This window comes from Psammomys obesus, unplaced genomic scaffold, assembly GCF_907164565.1.
Source record: "Psammomys obesus unplaced genomic scaffold, mPsaObe1.curated_primary_1811, whole genome shotgun sequence".
NCBI lineage: Eukaryota > Metazoa > Chordata > Mammalia > Rodentia > Muridae > Psammomys > Psammomys obesus.
In genome coordinates, this window is record NW_026591598.1 from 10,814,506 (window position 1) to 10,841,659 (window position 27,154).

At 40.6% G+C, this 27,154-nt stretch overlaps 1 protein-coding gene and 1 non-coding gene across 6 annotated transcripts in view; one reads left to right on the forward strand and one right to left on the reverse strand.

Moving 5' to 3' along the window:
* Window positions 1-375: 375 nt before the first annotated feature.
* Window positions 376-27,154, forward strand: part of Eya3 (EYA transcriptional coactivator and phosphatase 3) — a 78,892-nt gene continuing 52,113 nt past the window's right edge. For 3 of the 5 annotated variants that reach the window (XM_055611375.1, XM_055611377.1, XM_055611376.1), the window contains exons 1-3: window positions 376-492; window positions 19,650-19,745; window positions 23,253-23,296. In XM_055611375.1, the coding sequence (XP_055467350.1) occupies window positions 19,713-19,745; window positions 23,253-23,296 (77 nt within the window). In that variant the 5' untranslated portion in view covers window positions 376-492; window positions 19,650-19,712. The remainder of the gene's footprint in view (window positions 493-19,649; window positions 19,746-23,252; window positions 23,297-27,154) is intronic. The other 2 variants (XM_055611378.1, XM_055611379.1) reach the window with 1 other exon arrangement.
* On the reverse strand, window positions 17,180-17,306 carry LOC129680045 (U6atac minor spliceosomal RNA). The gene has a single exon (XR_008720639.1). It is a non-coding gene; the product is annotated as a U6atac minor spliceosomal RNA (small nuclear RNA).

Genomic DNA, 27,154 nt, shown 5'->3' on the forward strand with positions numbered 1-27,154 from the left:
CCTCACCGTCCCTTTACGGTAGGAATCACACGCATTTTGAAGAGCGTACTTAAAGAGAAGGATCTTGAGTTCGAGACCAGCCTGAGCTAGGTAATGAAACTTTACTTTCTTGGTGGAGGGGGGGGGGGAGAAGAGGGAAAGGAAAGGCGGGTGTGAGTACTTTTCACGCAGGTTGCAGCAGCTGAGCAGCATCGGGGTCCTGCGAAGCTCTCAAAAAAGGCGTCGAGCCCGCGAGACCCAGGGAGTCCACCACGAGCCCTCGGCAGGCGGAGGGGGCGGGACCGGGCCTTTCTCCGCCCCGAGAAGCGTGACGCGAACTCCGGGTTCGGGCGGAACGGGGTGTGGATTGTTAGGCGACCCCGTACGCCTACTTCCGGTTCCTAGGGATGCGCATCCGGGTCACGCTAACGCCGCGGTTTCCGCCACTCTGTTGGTTCCAGAGTGGGTCTGAGGCGGTCCCATGTCGCGCCGTGGGGCGTCTGCAGCCGTCTGGTGAGTCCCCGCCGGCGGCGGCGTGAGCGCGGCGACTCGGGTGCAGCCTCCAGGGCCACGGCTGCCCGCAGCGTTCCTCCGGGGCGTTCTGGGTGGGGGTCCCCTCGCCGGTCCCTCGCCGCTGCGGCTCTCCCCGTCGCGCCGGCCTCGCCCCTTCTCACCTCAGCGCCTCAGCCCCGGCTCCGCCTCGTCTTCTCCTTCGCCTCGGGTGGTTGGGGAGCGTTGGGGTTCGGCTCCGTCCCCCAGCTCTCCTCACCCGTGTCCCTTACCCCGTCCAGGGACTAGTGGATGACAAGAGTTGTTTTGCTTGCCTTTCCGGAGCGAGACGAGGGCTAATTCAAACCCCCGATCGGGTCGACCTCTCCAGCCCGCGGCGAGTTCTGCCTGGAGGCGCGAGGGTGGGCTGAGCCCTGGCCGCCCCCCTAGCTGGAGGACAACAAAGGCGTGCCCAGTTCCTCGCTTTGCCTCGGTTTTCTGGGCGCTCTCAACGGCAGCGAACAGGTGGCTGGCTCGCTGTCGGGCTTGTGTGAGCTCGTTAATTGACAGGTCTCGAGTACGTCCTGTCCGTTTTGTGTCCTCATGTCTCACGAGAATGGATGTGCCCAGCTGGGGCAAAAATTCGGACGTTCTGCACTCTGCATGGATTCAAAGTTAGAGGACCGAGGGCATCGGGAGATCAGCTCCAGGTTTATAACCTTACTTTTAAAACATTTTAGTGTGGAGTTAGTTTTCTGCTGAAATTCGCCACTGTAACTCAAAGTAACTTTCCTTCCAAGCCAGATAAGAGTTGTGAGAGTATTCTTTTAACTTGTTTTTCCTTAGCGTTGTTAACATAGTTTAGAAACCATCATTTTCTCATTTTGACATTTAAGACACCTTACATTCTCTGGAGGTTTTAAATCATTCTATAATGTGAAAAGGGAAAGACCTAACAATGGTTAATGTCCTGTTTCTTAAATTTTGTGACCTAAGATATACTAGAGGTTTGGATAATCACCCCCCCCCACGCCCCACCTTTAGTTTTTTTAGTGTTTGACTCATTTGCCTTTTCAGTCTAAAATTCAGTATTAGTAATTAAATACGAACAGAACAAATGCAACATTTATTATTGGCTTTTCCTTTTTTTTGGTCTGGTCTCCTTCATGCAATCATATGAGAGTATAGCATTGTATGGCATATTCCAAAATTGGGCTGCTCTCTTCTATTTTTAGCAAGAACTTTGCAGGTTGTCCATGTTAGTCCTAGATGCCACAGGGAAAGACCCTTCTGGTGGGCTTTCAGGATTTAACTGGTGAGGGAAACCCCTGGGAAAGTTTATCCGTCCTCCCCTGCACTGACACTGACTCCTCTCTTCAGCCTGATCTCATTTCCCATCTTTGAAAATAACCCCAGTAACTGTAGCTGGCTTCAGTGGCTTCTTTACCTCTAGGTTCAAAGTAGTTGCTGCACAACTTTCAACTTTTTTATTTCTGAACTTTATATTTCTTTCCTCCCCTCCATTACCTTCTTTCCTTCCTTTTTTTTTTTTTTTTTTTTTGTGACAGGGTTTCTCTGTATAGCCTTGGCTGTCCTGGATCCACTTTGTTGACCATGCTGGCTTCAAATTCGCAGTGCTCTGCCTCCCTGAGTGCTGGGATTTTATGTATGTTGTCACTGCACCTGGCTCCCTCCTCTGTTTTTGTGGTATGTTTTGACCCCAGGCTGGCCTGGAACTTTTGGAATTTGCTATGTAGTTGAAAATGGCCTTGAACTTGGATTACAGGTCATGCCATCATGTTTAATTGTTTCTTAAGCATATTTTCAGTCTAAACCTAGTGAAGTTTTTATAGTCTCTAGCCAAAGGGAATTTAAAGTTCAGATGTACTCTTCCATTGATAACCAGCTTTAAGAATTAATGATGATTTTTTTCCAAGGTCTGCTTTTCTTTTTAATGTGTATGTGTGCCTGGTGTCCTCAGAGGCCAGATTCCCTGGAACTGGAGTTACAGATGGCTGTGAGGTTCTATGTGGGTACAGGGACTCAAGCCTGGTTCCTCTGGAAGAGTAGCCAGTGTCGTTAACCACTGAACCATCTCTCCAGGGCACCAAGATCAGTTTTTAAAATTCTGCACTTGCATTCAGAGTGATGAATTTTAGTTCTTTGAAAGCTGTAGACTAATGAGCATGATATTGTCTTGGTGGGTCACATTGATGGGTTTAGGTGATAGGAATTCGTCATGCCAGTTGTGGTGGCACATGTCTTCAATCTCAGCACTTGGGAGGCAGAAGCAGGTAGATATCTGAGTTCCAGGCCAGCCAGACTTGCATAGTGGGATTGTGTCTCCAAAACAAAATCTGTAACCTGGATTTGCCTTTTAAAAGGGACCAGAGAAACAAACAGCTAGTGCGCAAGTAGAACTTAGATTTTTAAAGTGATACTATCCTGTTGTTGCAAAGAAGCTCCAAAATGAAATGATGATGATGATGATGATGATGATGATGATGATGATGATGATGATGATGATGATGATGATGATGATGTCGTCTTCACTGGAGCAGAGCACCGACAGCCTCTCTAGGTCCTGAAGAATCTGCCTTTCTTACTCAGCTGCTGTTTTGGTTGCTGTTCAATTGCTGTGAGGAGCCCTCATGGCCAAGGCAACTCTGAAGAGAAAAAAAAAGCATTAAACTGGGGGCTTTTTTTTTTTTTTTTTTACACATTTTTAGAGGGTTAACCCTGATTACCATGCAGGAAGCAGACAGGAGCGAACTTGCAAGAGCTGAGAAAGCCTGGTCCTTGCCTCTTGAAGCCTTAAGCCCACCCCCAATGACACACCTCCAACCAGGCTGTCCTCCAACAAGGCCATACCTACTCCAGCAAGACAGCATCTCCCACTCCTTCCAGAACAGTTTCATGAAGGGCTGAGCATTTAAACCTCTGAGCCTACAGGGTCCATTTTTATTCAGACCGCTACCTCTGCCAGCTCTCACGTCATTAAAGACTGTGCTTTTAAAGCTCTGAAGAGAAATCACTGTTGGTTTTCTGTAGCACTTTCTACTTTAGGAATTTTTTTGTTTTTTCTTTTTTGTTTTTGAGACATGGTTTCTCTGTGTAGCCCTGGCTGTCCTGGAGCTTGCTCTGTAGCCCAGGCTGGTCTTGAACTCACAGAGATCCGCCTGCCTCTGCCTCACCAAGCGCTGGGATTAAAGGTGTGCGCTACCATCGCCTGGACCTAGGACTTGTTTTAGTTTTTAAATCTGAGAATTCAATTCAAGAAGCATTTCTGGGGGCCGGAAAGATAGCTCAGTGGCTGTTCAGTTCCTGGCACCCACATGGCAGCTCACAACTGTCTGTAACTCCAGTTCCAAGGGATCTGACACCTTCACACAGACATACATGCAGGCAGGACATCAATCTACACAAAATAAAAATAATTAAAAAATTAATATAAACCATTTCTGCAGCAAAACAACAACAACAAAACAGCATTTCTGCGTGTCTTACACCTACCACATTTTCTGGTTTTGGCTTGATCATTTTTGTTTGTTATTTGTCAGCTTACTTGCTACTCTGCTTTATCACAGGGTTTTAATTTTTTCTCTTGAGTACCATGATATTGAAGACTGATGCAGTTTTAAATATTTAAGAAGCAGATTGTACCTTTAACACGTCCTTACCACTGTACCTCCATTTTGTGATGTGCCTGTGCAACTTTATGATCTCACCCTCTATTTTCACAAATGAAAGGCTCTCATGAAGCTTTTTAGTAGTTTTTTTGTCAAAAAGATTCGTGTTTATTGCATGTGAGTACATGTTATGGAGTTTATCATTTTAAGTGGAACAAGACTAGTTCAAATAGAAATGTACAGTGTTAGGTGGGATATTGTTTCATAAATTCACCTAAGTGGTTTATATCAAAAGGCTGATTCTATTTTGTTTTGTATTCTCTCTCTCTCTCGTTCTCTCTCTGCCTGCCTGCCTGCCTACCTACCTAATTTTGGTTTTTCAAGACAGGGCTTCCTTGTGTGGCCCTGGCTGTCCTGGAACTTGCTCTGTAGACCATGCTGGCCTCAAACTCAGAGATCTGTCTGCCTCTGCTTCCTGAGTGCTGGGATTAAAGGCATGCACCTCCACACCCCCCTAAAGGTTGAATTCTATTTATAGTGAAATATAAAGAAAAACAGCTGGACTTTATATTCTGATTAACCTAAAAATGTAATTGCAAGCTATGGCACACACCTTTAATCTCAGCCCTCAGAAAGGCAGAGGCAAAGGGATGTCTGTGAGTTTGAGACCAGCCTGGTCTACAAAGTGAGTCTAGGACAGCCAAAGCTACACCTGTCTCAGAAAACAAACAAACAAACAAAAAACCCCAAAACAACAAAAGACTAACTAAATACTAACAATTAAATACTAACTTCACTGGACTGATCTGTTAATTAACTTAAGCCACTATTCCGGTATATGTAGTGACACACACCTATTATCCCAGCACTTGGGAGATGGAGGCAGGAGATCAAGAGGTCAAGGTCATCCTCATCTATATAGAAAGTTGAAAGCCAGTCTGGGATATATGACCTTCATCTCAGAAAAAAGAAAAAGAAAAAAAAAAAGTCAGATTTAAACTATAGACATTTTGTGATTGGAAATGATTTTGCACAGTCAAAAGGGAAAAACATTGTAGACAAATATTATGAAGCCCATGCTTTAATGTCTGATTTGTTTGTTTTTCAAGATAAGGTTTCTTTGTGTATCCCTCCCTGACTGTCCTGAACTCACATTGTAGACCAGGCTGGCCTCAAACTCATAGAGATCTGCCTATCTCTGCCTCCCTGAGCTCTGGGATTACAGGCATGTAGGAGCTTAAAGAAGCTCCTACAGATTGTGGTTGGTGCTCTGTAGCTTACCAGTTTGTTAAGATTTGTACCAACTAGATTTTTTTTTTTTCTTTCAGTAAAGTAGTGAACAGTAATCTTTGTAGTGCAGTTCTTTAGTGAATATAATTCAGGTGCCTACTTTGTCCATTATAATATTATATATTTAGTTTGCTTACATAAATTAGATGATCTTATATAGGACCAGTTATTATATTAAATTCTGAATCTTGTTTATACATTTCTGAGTTAAATGTAAGACTTAACAGAATTAGAAATAAGCTAATTTAGGAGGGACGTTGTGCACATTTGTAATCCTGCCACTTGAGAGGAACTAAACCCTCAGAAAATGAACAACCAATTTTTAGACCTAAGAATGTGTCACCAGTGAAAATGGCATATGATTTTTTAAATGACTTATGATTTCATATTGCTTTGAAACCATTTTAGAGTTTAAGATTATTGCGCAAGTCTCTCACAGCTTAATATAAAGATTACATTCTTTATAAATACAATTAATTTTTATTTGGTGATTTCTTTTACAACTGAACCACAAAAATCTGTAATAAAAGTGAAAAGAAAAAAAGAAAGAAAAGTGAATTCAAGTGGGCATGGTTCCGTGTTCCTGTACTCCCAGGACTTAGGCCATTGCAGGGAGATGGTGATTTTGAGTTCCAGCTCAGCCTGCGCTACATAGCAAGACTTTGCCTCAGAGCAGAGAAACAAGCCAGCCAGCCCTGGCCTCAAAATAAGTAAGTAATATCGAGCTCCATGGCAGTTATGTCAAGTATTATTCTTTTCTAAGTGGTTTATACAATGACTCCAATTCTTACAGCTTTATGAAGTATAATCTAATTTTCCATCTGAAGAAACAGAAGCATAGAAATATATAACTTAACCCAAGTAACAAAGCTAATTAAGCAGATTTGAATTTGGCCTTGTGGCTTCAGCTATCTAACCTTTTGTTGTTGTTGTTCAAGAGACTACTGTTTTAACAGTGACAGACTGCAGGATTTTCTGTTTTATTGTATTTCACTTAGACTGCTGGTTGCTCATCCGTCACAAAGTTGCTGTGATGATTTATAATGCAGTGTACCTATATTTTTAAAAATTTTAGTTACTTTTTTTTACATTAGCTTTTGCAGGGATTGAATTTTGGGTCTGTTGGGCTTGGGGGGGATTTATTTTTCATTATGTGAGTTGTATGTGTCTTCCTGTGGGTACGTGCACACTATTACAGGTACCCTTGGAGGCCAGGGGCATCAGATTCCTGCTGGGGCTGGAGTTAGCAGCCGTTGTGAGCTGTTGGACATGGGTGCCGGAGACTGCACTTAGATCTTGTGCAAGGACAATGTGCACTCTTAACTGTTAAGTCATCTCTCCAACCCCTGGGTTTACTAGGTTTTATCCTCTGAAAGTTACCTTGATTTTGTGAAGATTTTAGCCAAATAATTACATAAGACAATTGAAAGGAGACGCTACTGCTGCCTGATTTTAATTGCAGCAAACCAGCAGTTCATACAAGCCCATCTCTTGGGAGGTAGTGGCAGGAAAATAGAGTTAAGAGTTTTTCTCAACTACAGATAGAATTTAAGGCCAGTGTTGGCTACGTGACATCCTGTCTCAAAAAATAGAAACAATGAGAGGCGTGAACATGATCAAAATGATCTACATACATGTATAAAAGTGTCACAGTGAAACCCACTCTTTTGTGTAATTATATTTATTATTTTTATGTGTGGGTGTATATATCTACATGAGTTTTTGTGTGCCACATATGTACAAGTGCTCTTGGAGGACAAAAGGTTTCAGACCCCCTGGAACTAGAGTTAGAGGCAATTTTGAGCTGCTTGATAAGGGTGCTAGGAACGCAAGTGAGTCCTCTCCAAGAGCAACATGCAGTCTTAACTGCTAAGCATCTCTCTAGCCTGTGTGTATGAGTAATATATGATAATCAAACATTAAAAAATAAAAATAACCCCCTTCCACATGCAGTTATCTTAAATCATGTGGTTGTGAAGGTGCTTGATCTGCAGAGCATCACTAGAATTCTTAGTTTCCACATAACAAAGTTTAGGCCCATTCAATACTTCTCACAGACTTTTTTGTTCCTGGTATTTAGCAGTAGGTAACAAAACTGCTTTATTCTTCCTTTCTTTTCTCCCCACTTCAGACTTTAAAACAAATGCATCATGCTTATTATGTGCAAGGTACTCTTTAAGTTTTACAGGTTTTTTTGTAGATTTATTTATTTTATTATGTATACATTGTTCTGTGTGCACCAGAACTAATTATAGAAGGTTGTGAGCCACCATGTGGTTGCTGAGAATTGAACTCAGGACCTCTGGAAAAGCAGCCAGTGCTCTTAACCTCTGAGCCATCTCTCCAGCCCCCAAGTTTTACAGTTATTAACACATTTACTTCTTATGAGAAAGGTGCTGTTACTCATGTTTTACATGTGAAATAACTGCAGTCCAGGAGGCCTTACCTGCAGTTTCACGCCCTCAATGGTTCCAGAGCTGGTAAATTGGATTTCTGTAGTCTGGTCCCAGAGTGCACATCCCCAATAGCTTATGCTTGCCAGGCCTGCTTCTTACAGAGATTACTTGTTGAAAAGGTACAGTAAACTAAAACTCCCTTCATTGCTCCTCACTGTGTAGGCTGAAGTGACAGCGCTGGGGTAAGAGTGATGGGGTTCCTTTAGAGGTCTTTGAAGTACAGCTTGGTGATGTGGCTGTCTAGCCAACTTGCTCTGGGGATCCCTGTCTACACCTTCCCAGCACTGAATTACAAGTGGCCACCACACTCACCCAGCATTTATGTGGATTCCAGGAATCAGAGCTCTAGTCTTCATGCTTATGCAATAAGCGCGTTACTGAACCACATCCCCAGCTTCAGACTCATTTCACATAGCATTCAGATTAACCCATTCCTTAGTACTTATACTGTGGCTTTGAAGTTTTTCTTGTGGAATGCATCTTATTTTATTGGATGCTAGTGAGGGGAAAATTTGTGTTAGTTTTCATTAGAGTTTTATAGACAACTTTTAAGGATATTTCCAAGAAGTAAAATTAGAAATTGTTAAGAACAATTTTTGTTCTTAATATATTCCTGATACAATATTCTTGGCTTTTTTTGTTCATTTTTTTGTTTTTTTGTTTGTTTTGGTTTTGGTTTTGGTTTTTTTTAGATGGAGTTTCTGTGTAGCTGGGTGTCCTGGAATTTGCTCTGTAAATCAGGTTGCCCTTGAACTCAGAGATCTGCCTGCTTCTGCCACTGCCCGGCTTTATAAATATTCTTACTTAAGGGTTGAGGTTAGAGCCACTGTATATTTCAGTCTCCTGTAAGACTCTGTGTATAAAGGATTCTGAAAGGATAGTCTAGTATATATTATAGCTTTTTTTTTAAAGATAGAAACATTACATCCAGCTGTTGAGACGTTAATGGAGTAAGGTACCAGAGACTGGGTTGATTGAGTTGATGGAGAAAGTAGGTGAAGGAATTGAGACACTTGTAGAAGGTTCAGTAATGTACCAGATGCCAGTTGAGCTAACAAGAAGGGATGGCACCGGGGCATTTCCCAGTTTCTTGGCCATCGCTCTCAGATTGGGGGAGCTATTCCTTGGGAACATTCTTAAAACAATGAAGACTCTGCCCGTAGCAGCCAGGCATCTATTTCCCTGCAATTTATTCCCTATTCAGCCTGCAGTGAGTCAAGATGAAATCATGCCATTTTATTTCTTGACTCTGATTGCTTTCCCAGGGTTCTTAACAATATTACCAGTCTTTTTACTATTTCTCAAAAGTGTCAAGACACTATTTTTGCTTTCTTTACTCTTGTTTACCAAATGTTCATTCATGGAAAGCGCCCTTTGCCAACATACAGCTGTCCCTTTCATTACTTTAGATCTCTGCTGACCAGTTACAAACTTATCCCTCCACTCCAAGCATCTTCTCTGTTGTCATTTTCTCTTTCTTTTTTTTTCGTTTGAGACTTTGTCTCTTTCGTCCTCTTGAACTTCTGATCCTCCTGCCTCCACCTCCCAACACTGAGGTTACAGATATGAGCCACAACACACAATTCATTCATTCTTCATTTTATGGATTTATTTTCTCTAGTAGTTAACAGCTTCAGGAAATTACATCACCTTATTTACTTTTTGAATCTCCCCATTAGAATAAAAGTTACTTTATTTTATACTCTTTTCATCACTGACTTCCTAGTATCTAGGCTAGTGTCTGACATATGTAGACATTAAATGCTTTATGATGAATGGCTACATATGAGGCTGGAGAAAGAAGCAAGTAGAGCCTTAAAGTAACCATGGACCTCTACAACAAAAGCAGAAGAAGCAGGAAGAGAACGAGTAAGAGCTGTGTTACCCCCTTACCAGATTAAAGCTGTAATTTAAATCAATGAAAGGCCTGGTATGAGAGACCAGCTAAGGCCCACGTAATTTTTGTGATGATTGGAACCTATAAATCCACACCCAGAAAGCAAACTTGACCCTGCCTAACTGATCTCCCTCACTCCCAGCTCCTTCCTAATTTGCTTTCCTTCTTTCCTTGATTTTGGGTCTTCCTATGTAGTCCAAATCTGACTTGAATTTCAGTCCTCCTGTCTGTGCTTCCTCCGTACTGAGATTAGGGTCATGCGCCCTCACATTAGGCTGTGTAGTTTACCTTTCTTGTAGTCAGTAGAGGTGGATGTATGACTGGAACCTACATACAAAAATGGACTATCAGACTCTCATCTACCTCCTCTACACTGAGGAAAGGTGTGTGGTTATACTCACAGCTCAGATTTCTCAGTCATCTGTGGGAAATTAATATTGTGAGAGGTAGCCATGACTTGTTCTCTAGCTGGTGGCACTGTTTTGGGAGGCTGGAGAACTTTAGAAGTGGCCTTTGAGGTCATAGCCGGTAGTTCCAGTGTTGCAAAATTAACAGTTAAGCCAGGTTTGATGGCTTATACTTGTAATCCGTTTACATGGGAGGCTGAGGTAGGAGGATTAGGAGTTCGAGGGTACACTTGGCTACTTGAAATCCTGGTTTAAAAGTTTTTTAAACAACTGAATGTTTAGTAAATGCTTTTATGGAGAAGCATACTATTTTGTGGCTGCCTAAGTCTCTCAAAACTCAATAAGAAAAACATGAACTTCATTAAGATAGAAAAATATGCTTAGTCTTTATAGTTTGCCTCTAATTGGTAAATGGTAAAGATCATCCAGAGAAGGGAACTTTTACATCGGTAAAAGTAAATTGCAGTAAATAGAGTAACTTTTTTTTCCCAAGCCAAGTATGTCTTGCAGGTGGGTAGTCTTTTGCTTGATTGGTTATTTTTGAGCCAGGGTTTAGCTATGTAGCTTTGGCTGGTCTGGAACTTTGTCTTCCTAGTGCTGGGATTAAAGGTGTGCACCACTATACTTGGCTAGATGGTCGGTTTGAATGGGTGTTTTACAAATACTGGTATTTGAGTTCATTCTTTTCTTGTTTTGTTTTTTGAGACAGGTTTTCTCTGTGTAGCCTTGGTTTTTCTGGACTCGATTTATAGACCAGGTTGGCCTCGAACTCATGAGATCGCCTGCCTCTGCCTCCCTGAGAGCTGGGATCCCAGGTGCTACCTCACCAGGCTTTGAGTTCATTCTTAAAGCATTGGAAAGATCTGTAAGACTTATCAAGACAATAGAGTACCTGAAACTATCGGTGTTACAGTAAAAAGCAGGGTACCAACTTTGGAGTTATATGCCAGATCTGGTAGACAAGTTTTCTAGTTATTTGGAATGGTTTTGAGTGTTTTATGTTCCTCTTCTTTTTCTCTCTCTCTTTTTCTCTCTTTCTTTCTCTCTCTCTTTCTCTTCCTTCCTTCCTTCCTTCCTTCCTTCCTTCCTTCCTTCCTTCCATCCATCCATCCATCCATCCATCCCCCACATTGCTGTTTCTGTATGTCCAGAGAATGATCGTTTAATGGTCGTGTTCCAGTTTCAAATGAGTGAGTTTATTTACATACCTAGCAAGCAAAAGTAAAAGAAGAAACAGTGAGGAGCAGAGATGGAAACATCTTCAGATTGCTCCAAGGATACCAGACAAAGTATCATGAAACCAGGGCTTTACAGCACTCAGCAGAAATCATCTGGGGAAGATGAGGCAGTCAACTAGAGTCACTACTGAGGGCCTTTTCTCCATAGGTGAGCTTTTCTCCATAGGTGGCTGAGCTGCTGGCTTCTTGTTCCCGTTTAGTCCAGGGCCAAACAATAGTAATGTCTGTTTGTTACCTCCAGCTGTTATCAAGGACACAGTGTTTTTTTTAACACTTTTAGCTGCTGGCTGCTCCTTCTCAATAGTACCGAGTTAAGGGGCCAGTCTGTCTAGGAAAATGTGCTTTGAAGAACATTTGTACCATGTAGCGCAGGGTGACCCTGAACTCCCAACTCTTCTGCCTACCAGGTCTTGGGGTTGCAGACATGTGCCACCACACCCAGCTTCCTGCTTTGTTTAGAAATATTCGGTCAGTGGATATACAGCCACTTTCTGTTATTTCCACATCTTTCATTTTCCATTTTCCCCCCCTCCCCCAGCTTGTGTATTTCACTCAATAGGATATAGCCAGCAAGCCCAGAGAGAAATAAGAAAACAACCAAAACCCAAAATTCTTTTCTATTTGTTCTCTATGTCTTCTGTGACAAATATTCCCCTCCCCCCACCCAGTTTCTCTGTAGCCCTGGCTGTCCTGGAACTCTTTGTCGACTGGCCTCCCTAGTGCCGGGATCAAAGGTATGTGCCACCAATGCCTTGAAGTTTTTATTTTATTTATTTTATTTTTTTTATTTTTCTCAAGACAGGGTTTCTCTGTAGCCTTGGAGCCTTGGCTGTTCTGGACAGGATTTGTGGACCAAGCTGGCCTTGAACTCACAGAGATCTGTCTGTCTGCCTCTGCCTCCCAGGTGCTGGGATTACAGGCATCCACCACTGCGTCTGGCCCTGCTTTTGGAGTCTTAAAGTAGTAGAAATAGTTTGCTCACAGTTCTGGGGACCAGTAAGGAACCAAGGTGTTAGCAGCCTCCTCTAGGAGCTCTGGGAGAAAGTCCTCACCTTTGCAGGCTTCTTGTGGGAACTGCTTGTTTTGTTTTGGCCTTTATCACACCAGTCTGTTCTTCCTCTTCATGTACCTCTTCCTTTGTGTATTGATTATTGATAACTTGCTGTGTGCTACCCCGTGCTAAAAATAATAAAACAGTGTTGGTCACAGGCCTCATAGGAACCAGAAAAATGAATGATTTAAACAGATTTTTGTTGTTGTTGTTGTTGTTGTTTTTTTGAGGCAGAGACTCTCTTAGTCCAGACTGCTCTTAAACTGTATAGCTGAGATGATCTTGTTCTGGTCCTCCTGTCTCCACTCAAGTGCTAAGTTTACAAGTCTGTGCCCTTGCCCATCCAGAATTGTTAACTTGTCAGATTTACAACCACAAGCAGAGGGCAGCGGGATGGTTTGTTGTTTTTTTTTTTTTACATTTTATTTTTTTAAAGATTTATTTATTATTTATTCAGTGTTCTGCCTGCATGTGTGCCTCAGGACAGCAGAGGGCATCAGATTTTACTGCAGATGGTTGTGAGCCACCATGTGGGTGCTGGGAATTGAACTCAGGACCTTTGGAAGAGCAGACAGTGCTCTTAACCGCCGAGCCATCTCTTCAGGTCAGCAGGATGGTTTTGAAGAGCTTTTAATTACTAATCATTAATGAAGGAGATAATTCTTTCACTGAGGTTTTTCAAAGATTGGGACATAGGTCTGGTTTTTAGTTTTATTTCATAAATGTAGTTAGCTTTCCTCCCTGCTGTGACATGAAGGGCTCCAGCAGACAAGCACGGCACTGACAGGCTGTGCCTTTCCCTCCCCTCCTTGCTAAGAACTGTTAGATTATATAAAGCGCCTCCAAGGTCTAGTCCCTTATTTGGTCACTTCCTCCTGCGGCTGACCGCCAAGGTCCAGCTAGCAAAGTACTGAAGTCCAGTAATTAAAAGCCCCCCTTGGCTCACCTAATTAACATGCCCAATCAAACAAACTACTAACCCTAACATGGGAGCTTCCACTCTTCCCTTTATAAAGTTCTGGGCCTCTGTCTTCCCAAACAGAGGCAGTGCGGTCCTTTGTCCTTCTGAGGCAAATAGCCCTTTCCTCCTCCTTGTTCTTTTCTCTTGTCCTCTGTCTCCTGTCTTTATCCCTTATCTTCTGCCCTTTGTCCCTCTAGGGCAAATGAATCTTCTTTGTGCTGAGAACTTGGTCTTGGTGTGTCCACTTTATAGCTGGACCTGAATGTGATTGATCTTCCTTTGTTGTTTGTTTTGTTATGTCTTTCGAGACAGTGTTTCTCTGTGTAGTTCTGGCTCCCCTAAATCTCTGTAGACCAGGCTGGCCTTGAACTCAGAGATCCACCTGCCTCTATCTCCTCAGTGCTGGGGCTAAGGATGTGTACCACCATGCCCTTATCTTTGTGGCTTATCTTCTTAACCCACATAACTTTTTTGGGTTTATTTAAACTTATTTTTGGTACTTCAGTGTATGTGAAGTAGAACCTAATTTGTATTTTATCAATTAGTGAATGTGATCTTTGCAGTTAAACTGCCTTGTTTGTAGTCTTTGATGGGCTTACGTGCCCAGTCTCGATTTGCCCCATAATCGTCAGTGACCAGTAGATATAGATAGGGTTTAGTTTGTATTAGATGTTAAACTTTATCCATCCAAACTATGCAGATGGTGCCTTTGTTTTACCGTCTGAATCTTAGGTTGTTTTAGTGCACGACAGCTTATTTCACACAGATCTGCTAATCTGTTGCTTCTGTTTACCTTTTTAAAAATTTATTTATTTATGCATATGTCTTAACCACTGAGCCATCTCTCTGGCCCCTGCTTCTGTTTACTTCTGTTGCCCATAAGTTTGTCTCATTTCTGTTGGAGGGACAGTGTGGTTGGTGTTCTTCATTTTCCGCTCAGTGTTTTGAAAGCCTAGTTCTTCATGTATTGGTAATTAATGGTAGTATCTGATATGAATGTTCTCTGCATCGATAATCAGCTTTTACGACAGTTTCACATACAGTTGTGCGCCTCATAGAGCTCCTCGTGCCGCCTCCACTACCGCAGCTCAGATTTTAAATGCTTTTTAGGTTTGATCACAAATGTGTTTTTCTAATCTGTGTGGGAGAGAGAGAAAGAGAGAGGGGGGAATTGACACACCAAGTGTTTGAACCCTTTTAAAGTAATATGTGGTGACGTTAGCCACTACTATCCTCTGGGCTCTTTATACTGGGTTTCCACTTTAACCTACAACAACATTACTTCTGTTGGTCTTTGACAGATTGGTTAACTCTCATGACTCCAAGATGCCGCCTGTGTCTTTGGGATAGTTGGGAGATAAAGATGAGTGAGGCAGTGAAAGGAAAAGCACAATGCTCTGGAGTTCTGCTTGCTGCTCTGTCCTCTTTGTAGTTGGTGCTAAGACTTTCAGTTTTTATTGCCTCTATTCTTGTTTTCCTCACAAATATTTATTATTGCCATAATTTTCTGTAAATATATAAGTATTGGAATAAGCCTTGATTTACTTATTTGAAAGCAAATGTATAAAACTCAGGCAGGGGGCTGGAGAGATGGCTCAGAGGTTAAGAGCACTGGCTGCTCCTCCGGAGGATCTGAGTTCAATTCCCAGCAACCACATGGTGGCTCACAACCATCTGTAGTGAGATCTGATGCCCTCTTCTGGCATGCAGGTGTACATGCAGGAAGAATACTGTACACATAGTAAATAAATAAATCTTAAAAAACAAAACTCAGGCAGGCTCCCACTTGGCATCACCCACTGCCCAGTGTATAGCACAAGTTAGCCAGGGGTGCATAGAGAAATCACGTCTTGGGAAAAAAAGAAAAAAGGAAAAGAAAAGGAACTATGTTAGTCTTTGAACATTTCTGTGTGTATCTAACTGCCTATAAGTTTCTTTTTTGTAGCTATATAGACATTTGAAAAGAACTATGTTAATCTTTAAACATTTTTGTGCACACCTAACTGCCTGTAAGTTCCTTTGTTGTAGCAATATTCAGATATTTTGCATTATTGTAATTAAGAGTGATACATGGTTTTACGTAGGCACAGTATATATAAATATATACTTATTTCCTTTCTTCTTAAGAGCTGCAGTAGGACATTGAAATAGACCAAGTTCTGATTATGGCCATTATGATCATAAAATAAATGTGTTGATCCAGCTATAAAAGAAAGATTATGAAGTAGGAATCTAGAATTTTGAAATATTCATTACTAATTATTTACTTTCTAACTTCTTAGCTTTGCAAATAAGTTGTTGTGATATTATAAAAAGATTTGGCTTTGTTTATGAACATGAAAAACTGCAAAAGTGTTTTTAAAATTGGCTGTTTCAGGGCCAGTGAGACGGCTCAGCTGGTAACAGCGCTCATTGCCAAGCCTGGTTATCTGATGTTGAATCCCCAGAACCCACATGGTGGAAGGAGAGCTCCACATTTGCCACGCACATGCCCCTTATCCCCCGCAAAATAAACAAATGAAGGAAAATTATGTTGGCGTGGGAGTGGTGACTCAGAGCAGAGGCTTAGCTACCATTGGCAAGGGTGTCGCTTGAGTGCACGGTTTCTAGGCCAGCCTGGGCAACATTGTGCGACACTTACGTGTGACCCTTACACCCGCCCCCCGCCCAAAAAAAAAATCTCACAAAAGGACAGAATCAAACCAGTTTTTAACTTTTTCATTGACACTGTAGAGAAATGTGAAATCCTAGGAAATCTTTTTCTTCTCAGTGTTATATTTTTCTTGTTTTTTATTTTTGAGATTGTAATTTAATTGCAACATTTCTCCCTTTTATTTTTCTCTCTCCAAACCTTTCTGTACACCCTCTCTGCTCTCCTTCAGATTCATAGCCTCTTTTTCATTAATTGCTATGACTTGCATATATATATTTGTATGTACATATGTGTCCTAAATATAACTCACTGAACCCATGTTACTTGGATGTATGTTTCCATGAAGGCCTATGGCTACTAATGAATTCTCATCTTCAGAGAAGGTGATAAAGCAAGTGTTTAGAAACCAGTAGTAAGAACCGAAACTTGAAAGTTGTGGAGAGACTTTACCCACATGTTTGAAAGGTTTTTAAACTGAAAGATTAACTCGGTATGTTTGTAACCTCCTCAGCTATTGACTGAATTCTATGTTCATTTTTACAGCATCGAAATCTGCTTTTCACTTCTGTGTCATAGCTATTATTATTTGGTGTTTTTCAGTCTTTGTCTTACCACAGAACAATGTCAGGTTTCATTAATGATAAAAATATATGCAAACTAGAGCCAATCCATGGGTATGGGAATTCTAAGGTTTTTTTTTTTGCAGCAGCTCTGTACTGCTTTTATTACTCAAACTGGGAACAAAAATTGTGTTTATGTTATACAGCTTCCTAGATTGCTTGTGAGTGTGACTTTCTGTTATGTAGCCTGTGTCAATTAGAAAAGAAAGTTGTGACATAATATTAAAAGCTTTATGGCTGAGCTATAATGTGCTCAGTGGTAGACTATAGTACAGTTAGAAGATGTGAGGCCCCAGGTTTGCTCTCTAGAATTACAAAAAAATAAATGAAAATAAAATAATACAATTTTAGCACATCGATAAAATACTGAAAATGCGAACAATATTTGCATCCTTTTATTTAACAGATTTTTATATTTCAACTTAAAAATTATTGGAAGGATGAATACTGTATTGATAGCAATAGTATTCAGCTGCGTGTTTTATTAGAATTATGTAATTGGTTGTTACTAATACATTTTATTCACAGATCTGCTAAAATACATATTTGCCTTAACCATATGCATGTTGTTAGGCCCCAGGGCCTCTTCCATCCTTGTCAAAGGGAGTGCTAACCTTCTCTCCTTTCATACAACACTACATATTTGAAAGTGTTCCAAATATCATAATTGCCAGAATCTGAGGAGATGCTGTAATAAATTGTATTATTTCTTTGTACGGTACTTTGATTTGATTTGGTTTTGGTGGCATTGTTGTTTCCATTGGTTGTGTTCGAGACTGTTTCCCTGTGTGGCCTAGGCTAGCCTCAGAGTTGCAATAACCCCTACCCAGGCCTCTTGAGTGCTGGAATTGCAGGTGTGTGCCACCACAGCCAGCTTTTGTTTTAGAATGATGGAAATGACTGGTGATAATCAACCAGTTACTTAAAAATATCAAGCCTTAGTTTTCAGTTGTTTTTTTTTTTTTTCTCTGAATTATGGAAACTGTCCTTTTATTCCCTTCAGTTGAAAGGCTAAGAGGAAGGATATTGGTAGTTTTGAAGATGTTAACGAGAGTGTTTATTTTCAAAGAAGAAATACAAGTAGAGAGAATTATTTATTTTTCATAAAAAAGTTACCTTATAACTTACTACAAAATCCATCTCAACTAGCTTAGGATTTTAATGTTTTTTGATAGTTTGAATATTTGGTTATGCATATTTAGGTAATATTTCTTACTTTTAAGAGGTATTGCCTTTTTTATATATTCTCTTTTAATGTTCATATTTTTAAAATAAGCTTTGTGTTTAAAAACAAATTAAAAAACATTATTGACAATCAATTTTAAGAATTACTCTTACCTTCCTCAATCCCAATATGGATTTTAACCCTGTCACAGGGAAGAGGTTCTCTCCCTCTTTGCTAAGAGCAAATTCTTGAAAAAACTTCAGATTGCAGTTTTTACATTTCTATCCTTTGATTGGGAAAACAGAGTTAGCACATTTCAACAAATGAAGAGTGAAGACATTCTGCTTTGCAACTTTATCCTAGTTTGTTGGCTCTTATTGGGTTGAAATCACATATTTACTAATGTACATTTGCATAGTGCAATAATCCATAAAGAGATTTTAATTTAAGGCAATCATAAACTAGTAAGATAAAAAGTGTTTCTTTTTTACGGTTACAAAAATCAGTTTCATGGTCACATAGATTATGCTTCTCTGTGTTGAGCAAAACAAGTCCAGGGGAGGTTGTAGCTGTGAGCTTTCGTTTTGCATTTTGTGGTTCTTCAGTGCAGGCTGTCTGCGTCATGCTTGCAGCACAGCTTCTGAGGCTCTGTGTGAGCCCCACGTGAGCATGCTGAGCATCAAGCACTTCTGACCTTTAAACTCTCTTTTTCTTTCGACATTTAAGAGCAGAGGAGGGAGTCGAGCTGTATTATCTAATTGTTAAAGTCTTCATCTGCTTATATTTTTTTAAACTTGTTTTCTGTCCTTTTCTTGTTCTTACATGTGGCTCTGAAAAGTATATTATATTGTACAAAAGAACCACACGAGTTGAGTAGGCACCAGCAGAAACGAAGGCTTTGGTTTTCACTGTTTTTGTTGTTTTGTTATCACAGCAGCAGCACTGTGAACTTACTCTATCTGTATGTCAAGTTGGGTTGTGGTAGAAGTCACACAAGTGAGATGTGGGACTGTCTGAGAAGGAGCCAGCCTCAGTTGAGTAGAAATGGAATATTTTGCTTTTATAATATATCTCCTCTTAGCAGGTCAAAGAATGTGGGTTTTTTTTTTCTTTTAATTAAAATTTAGGACCAGAGGAGCAGGCTTTGAAAAGTAAAGATTTATTTCAATAATTACCTAGTATATTTAGTGGAGATTCATTATTTCAGATTATTGGATTCTAGCTTTACATAATTATTTTTCGTTAATTCTCATATTTAAGGTTTCACTTTACCTGCCTTATCAAAATCCAAAAGAATTACATTTTCATTTAAATTGATTACATATAGACAGATAGTTGATTGTGATGTATTTAATTGATTTTCCAGTTTGTCCTATTTAAAGCGATTCCGTGTGTCTGTGTTAACAGTTATGTAAATGTTCCACATTAAAACAGGTTAGATGTTATCATAACTTACTGACCTGCTAGGCCAGTCTCTATCATTTTAAATGTAACCCTAATCCTTAAATAAATTGTTTTATTATCTGCACATGGCTGTCATTGTAAAGCGTCTAACGCATTAGGCGCTATAGTAACCAGCAGAAGTGGCTCCACGTGCTGGCTTTGGCAGAGTTTACAGAAGTCTTTGCGTACAGCTCTCGTGACTTGGAGCAGCATGTCAGTATTGAAAAGCCACGTGCAAGTTTGAGATTTTGAGATTGGAACTAACGTAGAAAGCTTGTGTAGCAAAATATTAAAAAGTTCTTCTCTGATGGCCTCGATGATAATGCTTTATGAGTCTATAAAGCTTTGCATTCCTCTCTTTCTACAAACAGTTTGTGAAGACTGCAGAGACCTGCAATCCAGTCACTTAAGTGTGTAAAGAGATTGTGGTCCTCATGGAAGAAGAGCAAGACCTACCAGAGCAACCGGTGAGTGTTTCCAAGTTCAAGTTGATACAAGTTGGTGGTAGAAAAGCTAATTTGAAGAGATTTGAATATTATTCAGTTATATTTACAGAATCCAAATTAGAAATGGGATTAAAGAACAGACTCCTTAGCAGTTTCCCTCTGAGAAGGCAATGTTGTATGTTCTTTTGTTTTGTTCTTGAGATGGAGTCTTGCTATATGCAGCCTCTGGTAGCCTCAAATGTGTGATGCTCTTACCTTGGCTTCCCAGGTTAGGATCACAGATGTGCCCTGCCTTACCTGGCATGTTGCATGTTTTAAACTAAAATTTGGCTAACCTCATGCTAGGGAATCTGTTTAGTGCACTCAGCATTGCCAAGTGAATATTGCCTTTTTCTTTATGTGTTGAGAGTTGCATACTCGTGATTACTTTGCCTTTCTGTTAGCCCTCTCGGCTAAGGTAACTGTTAAAGTTAGGAAGACACAGCAACTCATACAAATACCTTTTGAGACTTTTAAATGTGCTCTCTGTCCTTGGTGAGTTGTTAATAGTCGGGGAGTAATAGGGTTACAATCATCTTGAACAGTATATAGGATGTGCACTGTTGAAACAAACAGCTGAACTATAGACGGACAATAATATCATTGAGTGTTTAACGTAGTGAGACAAAAGTCTACTCATAAATCCAGAAAGACTTACGTAAATGTTGACATAGTGTCGAAGTAGAAATTGTTAGTTTACTCCCTATCTGGTGAAAGTAGCAACGGTGAGACTAACCTGATATCGGTCACCTCTTCTGCTCTGCTTCCCCCCTTCTCACTCTGCTCAGTTTCTAAATGCTAGAGGAAGGTAGGAACCTGAAGCGCTGTAATGCCAGAATGTCTGCTGTGTGATGATCGTTACAGAAAGTCACTTTCTTATTTGCTTGTGCTCCTGGTATCTGTGTGTGACCACCTAGACATGCCAGTGCCACTGGAAAAGACAACAACGTTCCTGCCAGGTAACAGCGTGAAGTAGCAGTGTCAGTGTGGAGGCAGAAAGCATCCAAGGGAAGACATGAGCACAAGCTTCATTAAGATTTTCTACGTAAAGATGAGGCAGACAGAATGGTATGACGCATTAACGTGATTCCAGCAGGCTGTTTTGTGATTTAGGACGGCAAACAGCCAGCCAAGCCCGTGCAGACTAGGAATCCCAGCACCTGGTGTACTGGTTAGTTTTTTTGTTAACTTTGCAGAAGCTAGGGTCATCTGAGAGGAGGAACCTCGGTTGAGAAAATGGCCCCCATCTCTATTTGCCTGTAGCAGCACCCTGCAAATAGTAAAGGACTATTACCTGGAAGTGTAAGATGAAATAAATCCTTTGCTCCCAAGTTGCTTTGGTCGTGGTGTTTATCACATTGATGGAAACCCTAATGGAGACATTTGGGGAGTGGAGACAGGAGAATCAGGAGTTCAAGCTCATCCTCTGCCGCCTAACATGTTCTTAAGTCAACATGTTCTAAGGGCTACAGGAGACCCTGTCTTAAAGATAGCATCTAAAAAAGGAGTATTTGAATTAGATAGAGGGAGCTAGGTTCTGGGGAGTTACAGCTTTGTCATCTGGTAGAAGCCAAGTAGACAGGTACAGACTCTGAGAAAGCGTGAGTTCACAGCTTGTAGTAGAGATCCTTAACATGATAGAACAAGCGCCTCTGCCCCAGACCGACGAGGCTGAACGACTGACTGAACTGAATGCCACTCTCTCTTCCATGAAGGGGAATCTCTGTAGGCTGTAAGGGAGAGCCTCCCTGAACCGCCCTTCTTTCTGTTTTGGAGGCAGTGTCTCACTCGGAAACCCAGACTGGCTTGACCCTCATGAGTCAGCCCCCTGCCTCAAGCCTCTTAAGTGCCAAGATGACCGGAGTGTGCCACCACATCCAGCTTATAGGATTTTAAATGAGTCCTGACCTTCCAGACTCAGAAGTTTTACCTCACGAACCCATTTTGTTTCTTTGAGACAAAATCCCAGTTTGTATCTAGGCTGACCGTAAACTACTGGCAGTCCTCCTGCTTTTGCCTCTGAGTGCTCAGAGTACAGTCGTGTGCTCTCAGAATCACCCGTCTGGGTGACCTGAGACGTAGAAACACAATTATCAGGCCAGTGTTGATCATCTCTGAAAATGTCCCAGTGAATGAGAGAGACGTTTGAATCAGCTGCAAAGAAGTGCACTGCTTACTGCTTGTTGCTGCTTTATTCGACAGCGGTGGCAGGGAGGAATGGAAGAGGAGTGCTGCTTTAATGTCGCCTCATTGACAGCATCCTAAAACTGAGGACTTGAGAGAAGAGTATGACATTCTGCAGTAATGTTGACAGTTTAAACTTTTAGAATATGAATGGCTCAACTGACTATTTGAGACAAATTCTTCAAAGCACCAGAGAATAATAACTATTTCTTTGTAGATGCTCACTCTATAAATTGCAGTGAGCCCTCACCTCTCTCTCTCTTTCTTTTTCTTCCTTTTTTGTAGGTATGGTAGGTGTTGTTGTCTTGTTTTGTTTTTGTTTTCTTGTATCTGGTTCTAAAGATTGAATGCAGGACCCCGCTCACACTAAGTGGGTGTTTTATCTCTGAGCTAGTCTTTGGGTATTTCCTATGTTTAGTCACTCTGTTTTCTCCTCTTTAGGTAGAGGCTTACACAGTCAGAGAAAGGGGCCTCCATCTGTAGATAGGGTTGCTGTGTTTTGTAAGGTTGTTCCTGATAACACTGGTGGTTTGCCCCCTCACTGTTAGCGAATTGTGGCCTGCTAGAAGTATTTGCTCTATGCTGTTTTTCCAAAAAATAAAAGAGAGTCTGCCATTTTATTTCCTGTTTTGCCATGTTACACTATGACTGAAGAATGCTGGCTTTATGCCCCCATGTATTTAAGGGACAAAAAAATGCTTTAAGTAGATGGGATCATTCCCCTTCATTTGTTACCAGATTTCTGGTGAGTAGAAAACATAGGAATAAGTGTATGTTATGTGTATTTAATGTACATGATTTTGTGTCTCAGGCAGTTGGGCTTAGCAGCTCATCCCCATCAAATTCCTGAAGTTAGCACACAGTTTTAAAATTTTCATAATGAAGTGGACAGTATAGGGGAGTATGTTCTACACCAGCACATTCCAGCTGTGGCCTTTGGTTAATGTATAGTCAGCCTTTTCTACCAGGTGTCAATATGTAAATTCAATCAACTGAAGGTGAATATAGTGAGCACAAACAATTCTTTAGTACACATATTATATAGACACTCTCATTTCCTAAATAATGCAGTATAACAACTGCTCACATACGGTTATGCACTCTCTATTGTCAGTCATTGAGAGATGGCTTGAAGTACAGGAGAACTGTGCATGCTAATATAAAGGGCTTGACTGTACAGATTTTGCTATCAGTGAAGGTTTCTGGAACCTGCCCCCCGAGATACTGAGAGCCAACTGTGTTTGAACAACTAGGGTTTCAGAATCAGATCACTGCACTGATTTCTGTGTGTACTGATCTTTGCAGGTGAAAAAACCCAAGATGCAGGAACCAGGAGAACAAACTTTAAGGTATTCTAGACTTGGGCTTCTTTTTAATGATCTGCTTGAACTAACTCTACCATATGTTGACTAGTACAGGGCTTGCTTTCTGTTGACAACTGCCTTTTTGGTCCTCACTGTCACCTTTACATTTTGAAATTACTTGGTTTCAGATTAAAAATTCTCTTTAAAATAGGATTGTGTAGCAAACAATTACTTCTTCAATGTAGCTTTCCCTCTAATATGTATGCAGATTTTTTTGTTGTTGTTATGCCTTCATTACTTACTTTAATTTCATATGTAGCAGGCATTTATAGAGAAACTCATAAATGAAAAATGATACATTCTTCAGTCAAATATACAATATAGGAAGGAGAGACTGAAATAAGAAAATACAAAGAACGTGGCATTAATTATGAGTTGAGTATGTGATACCCTAGACATTTGCTCTACTCCTGTAGAAAGGAGCTGTCTTTTTAGCATCTCATGCTTTGTCTCCATCAGGATTGTCATTTTCTAGAGTTGTGCCTCCTGTCAGTTGTCCACTGACCATCTGAGCCAGTAACTCTATCATTACCAACACAAGAATTTCAAGATTGCTGTTTTTACCACATAGATCACTCTAGACCTTTTACACTGGAACTTCCACTCTGGCCATACTTTCTGTTTAAATTTCTAGCATATTTTCTCTATCACCCACTGGCCTTTCTCTCAAAAAAGGATTTCCGTTTCTTAATGCTGATTATGTTATAAGATCTATTACTATAGTCAGTTCCTTAAAAGTGTTGGCCTTCTCCATTTTCCTGTGTGATGCTTGCCAGCAAACGTACATCCTTGCCCGAGCCCAGTGGTCCACCTGTTCTGTGCATATTTCCAATCTGCTTGACAGTAAAATCACAACTTTGCCAAAACCCAGATCATTTATCTATTCTTTATCGCCATAACACTGTAATAGAACAGCGTGAAACTATACCGGCTCGTTATAGTTTACATTCATGGTTACAGCTCAAACACACTTAGACGCCCTTCGTTGTGTGTCTGGTGTCCTGCTGTCTAAACGCCATCTTAATTCTTTCTTCCTTTCAGCTTTGCCTACAGTCCTTCTCTTAGCATCCCACCGTTGTGTTCACTTAGCTAGGGAACTTGCTACCTAATTCAAAGACAAGTTCAAGACATTAAAAAAGAAGCATTTTGCTTCTCACCAAATCTATTGTGGATACTTTCTGTTTCCTTTTCCTGGGAAGTCAGTTTTCCTGCCATGTAAAGAACCTGTTAACTTTGTATTTTCTGCAGTCCCCCTCCTCCTTTAGTAAGTGTTAAATCTGTCAACATAAAATTTACCATTTACTTCCTCTTCCCTTGACAGTCTTACTGTGTCAGTCATGCTGGCCTTTAGCTTATAACCCTTACCTTCCTGACTACCGAGATTTAGAGACTTTAACCACCATGTCTACGCTTAAAACTTCCCTTCCGCCAGCCATACTAGGGGAATTGAGTCCAGGGCCTTCTATAGCTAGAAAGTGCTCTATCACCAAGCTACATTCCACATCCCTTAAAGCATTTTAAAAGAATAATTGAGCAGCAGTGTGTACATGAACTTGTGCTGCTTGTCTCTAACCTTTAGTGACTTCCCACGTTGAAACTTCACACCTCTTAACCAAAACTTTCCTGTACCTAACATATTCTAGTCCACTCTCTGTTCCTGTGAGATTAGTCTGTCAGTTATTCTAAACGCTTCGTGAAAAGGACTGTAAGGTTTTATAGATATAGTAAAAAAGACATACATATATATATATAGACTTTTAAAAAAATTTAGCAATAATTTGTCAAGTTATGTCTCTATAACGTATCAGAATTTTCTTTTTCTTCTTCTTTTTTTTTTTTTTTGTTTTTGTTTTTTCGAGGAAGAGTTTTCTGTGTAGCCCTGGCTATCTTGGCACTTGCTCAGTAGACCAGGCTGTCCTCAAACTCACAGAATTCTGCCTGCCTCTGCCTCCTAAGTGCTGGGATCAAAGACATGTGACACCACTGCCCAGTTAGAATTTTCTTCCAGGGGCTGGAGAGTTGGCTCAGTGGTTAAGAGCACTGTCTGCTCTTCCAAAGGACCCAGGTTCAATTCCCAGCATCCACATGGCAGCTCACAACTGTCTGTAACTCCAATTCAAAGGATCTGACACCTTCACACTAATGCGCATAAAATAAAATTAATAAATTATTGAAAAAGAATTTTCTTCCTTTTAAGGATGAATGATAATTTTATTTTTTCCTCTTCTCTATCAATCATTGATAATAGACAAGAGTTCTGTTGAGTGAGAAGGTATTTGGACTGTGTAATTTATGGCGTTTAAGTGTTTTACTTTTCTTGTTATTTTTTAAAGCAACTTTTGTTATGTAAAATTTTACATTTATATGTTCTGAGAGTAATAATATTTTCAGACAGTATATGATTTCTCTAGGGACACTTTTAAACATTTAACACAGTGCCAGAATTAATTCACCATCTTGGTGGTGTGTTTCCAGTCTGCCTCCTCATATGAATATGAAGGAGATTTTGTGAAAACAAAATTCCAGAAGCAAACTAGAATCCAAGGCCCTCTAGAGCTGTTGTGCTCAGTGTGGAGGAGTATGTATGACTTCTAAGATTCAGGGTCTAAAAATAGTCTGCAGTAGTGGGTATAACATTGAAGCTCAGACTTATCCCAAGTACACAGAAAAGACAACCTGTCATTGCATTGGAAAGTGAAGTTCTGGGCCAGTTTCTTGCTCTTCCTTGTGTGATTCTGCTTAAATAGGCATGAGGGACTCAGGCGTCTATATCTGTCTGTCTATATGTCTGTCTGTCTATCTATCTATCTATCTATCTATCTATCTATCTATCTATCTATCTATCTATCTATCTATCTTTGGTGTTTCAGGACAGGGTTTCTCTGTATAGCCCTGGCTATCCTGTCCTGTCCTTGCTTTGTGGACCAGGCTGACCTCAAATTCAAAGTAATCTGCCTGCCTCTGCCTCCCTGAGTGCTGGGATTATAGGCTTGTATGCCCAGCTTGCATGTGTTTTGTTGTTGTTTCTTGACTTTTTAAACTTTTTTTTTTTTTTTTTGGTGTGTATGTGTTTGAGAAGTCCTTAACTTTTATCTAAAATTCAGGTGACCATAATGATTTAGACATTTTGATTTGTACCAGTATAACTAATGCATGTCATTTATTTTCTTTTCCCTTTAATTTTTATAGTCATAATTTGGGTTGTACATTGCTATTCAGAAATGTAACCATTTGACAGAGATAAAATTGAACTTTGAAAATGTAGCTTTAAAAATTAAATATCTAGGCTGGAGAGGTGGCTAAGCTGTTACAAGCCCTGGCTGCTCTTGCAGAGGAAAAGGATTTTGTTTCCAGGACTCATAGGTGACTCACAGCTGTTTGTAACTCCAGTTCCAGGGGATCCGATGCCCTCTTCTGGCTCCATGAATACCGGGGACACATGGTCCACATACATGCATGCTGGCAAAACTCTCATTACATTAAAAAAATAAAAAACTAGTAGGCGTGGGGGTGCATGCCACTAATCCCAGTGCTTACAAAGCAGAAGTGGGTGAATCTCGGAGTCTAGGGCTAGCCTGGTCTTCATATTCAGTTTCAGGCCAGCCAGGGCTACAGAGTGAGATCCTATCTCAAAAAACACACAAACACAAATAAATAAGTTAATGTTGTTGGGGAAAATTTAATTTAACATTCAAAATAGATCAGAAGAAAAGTCTTTATTAATTAATGCTTTGCTATCAGAGGTCATATGAGAGCTTTAAATGTTGCTGTATAGAAACCACTTTTACCTCTGGTTAGACGTTTTTGTTCTCTTATGTAGAGCCTGTGGCCTTTACCTCTTCC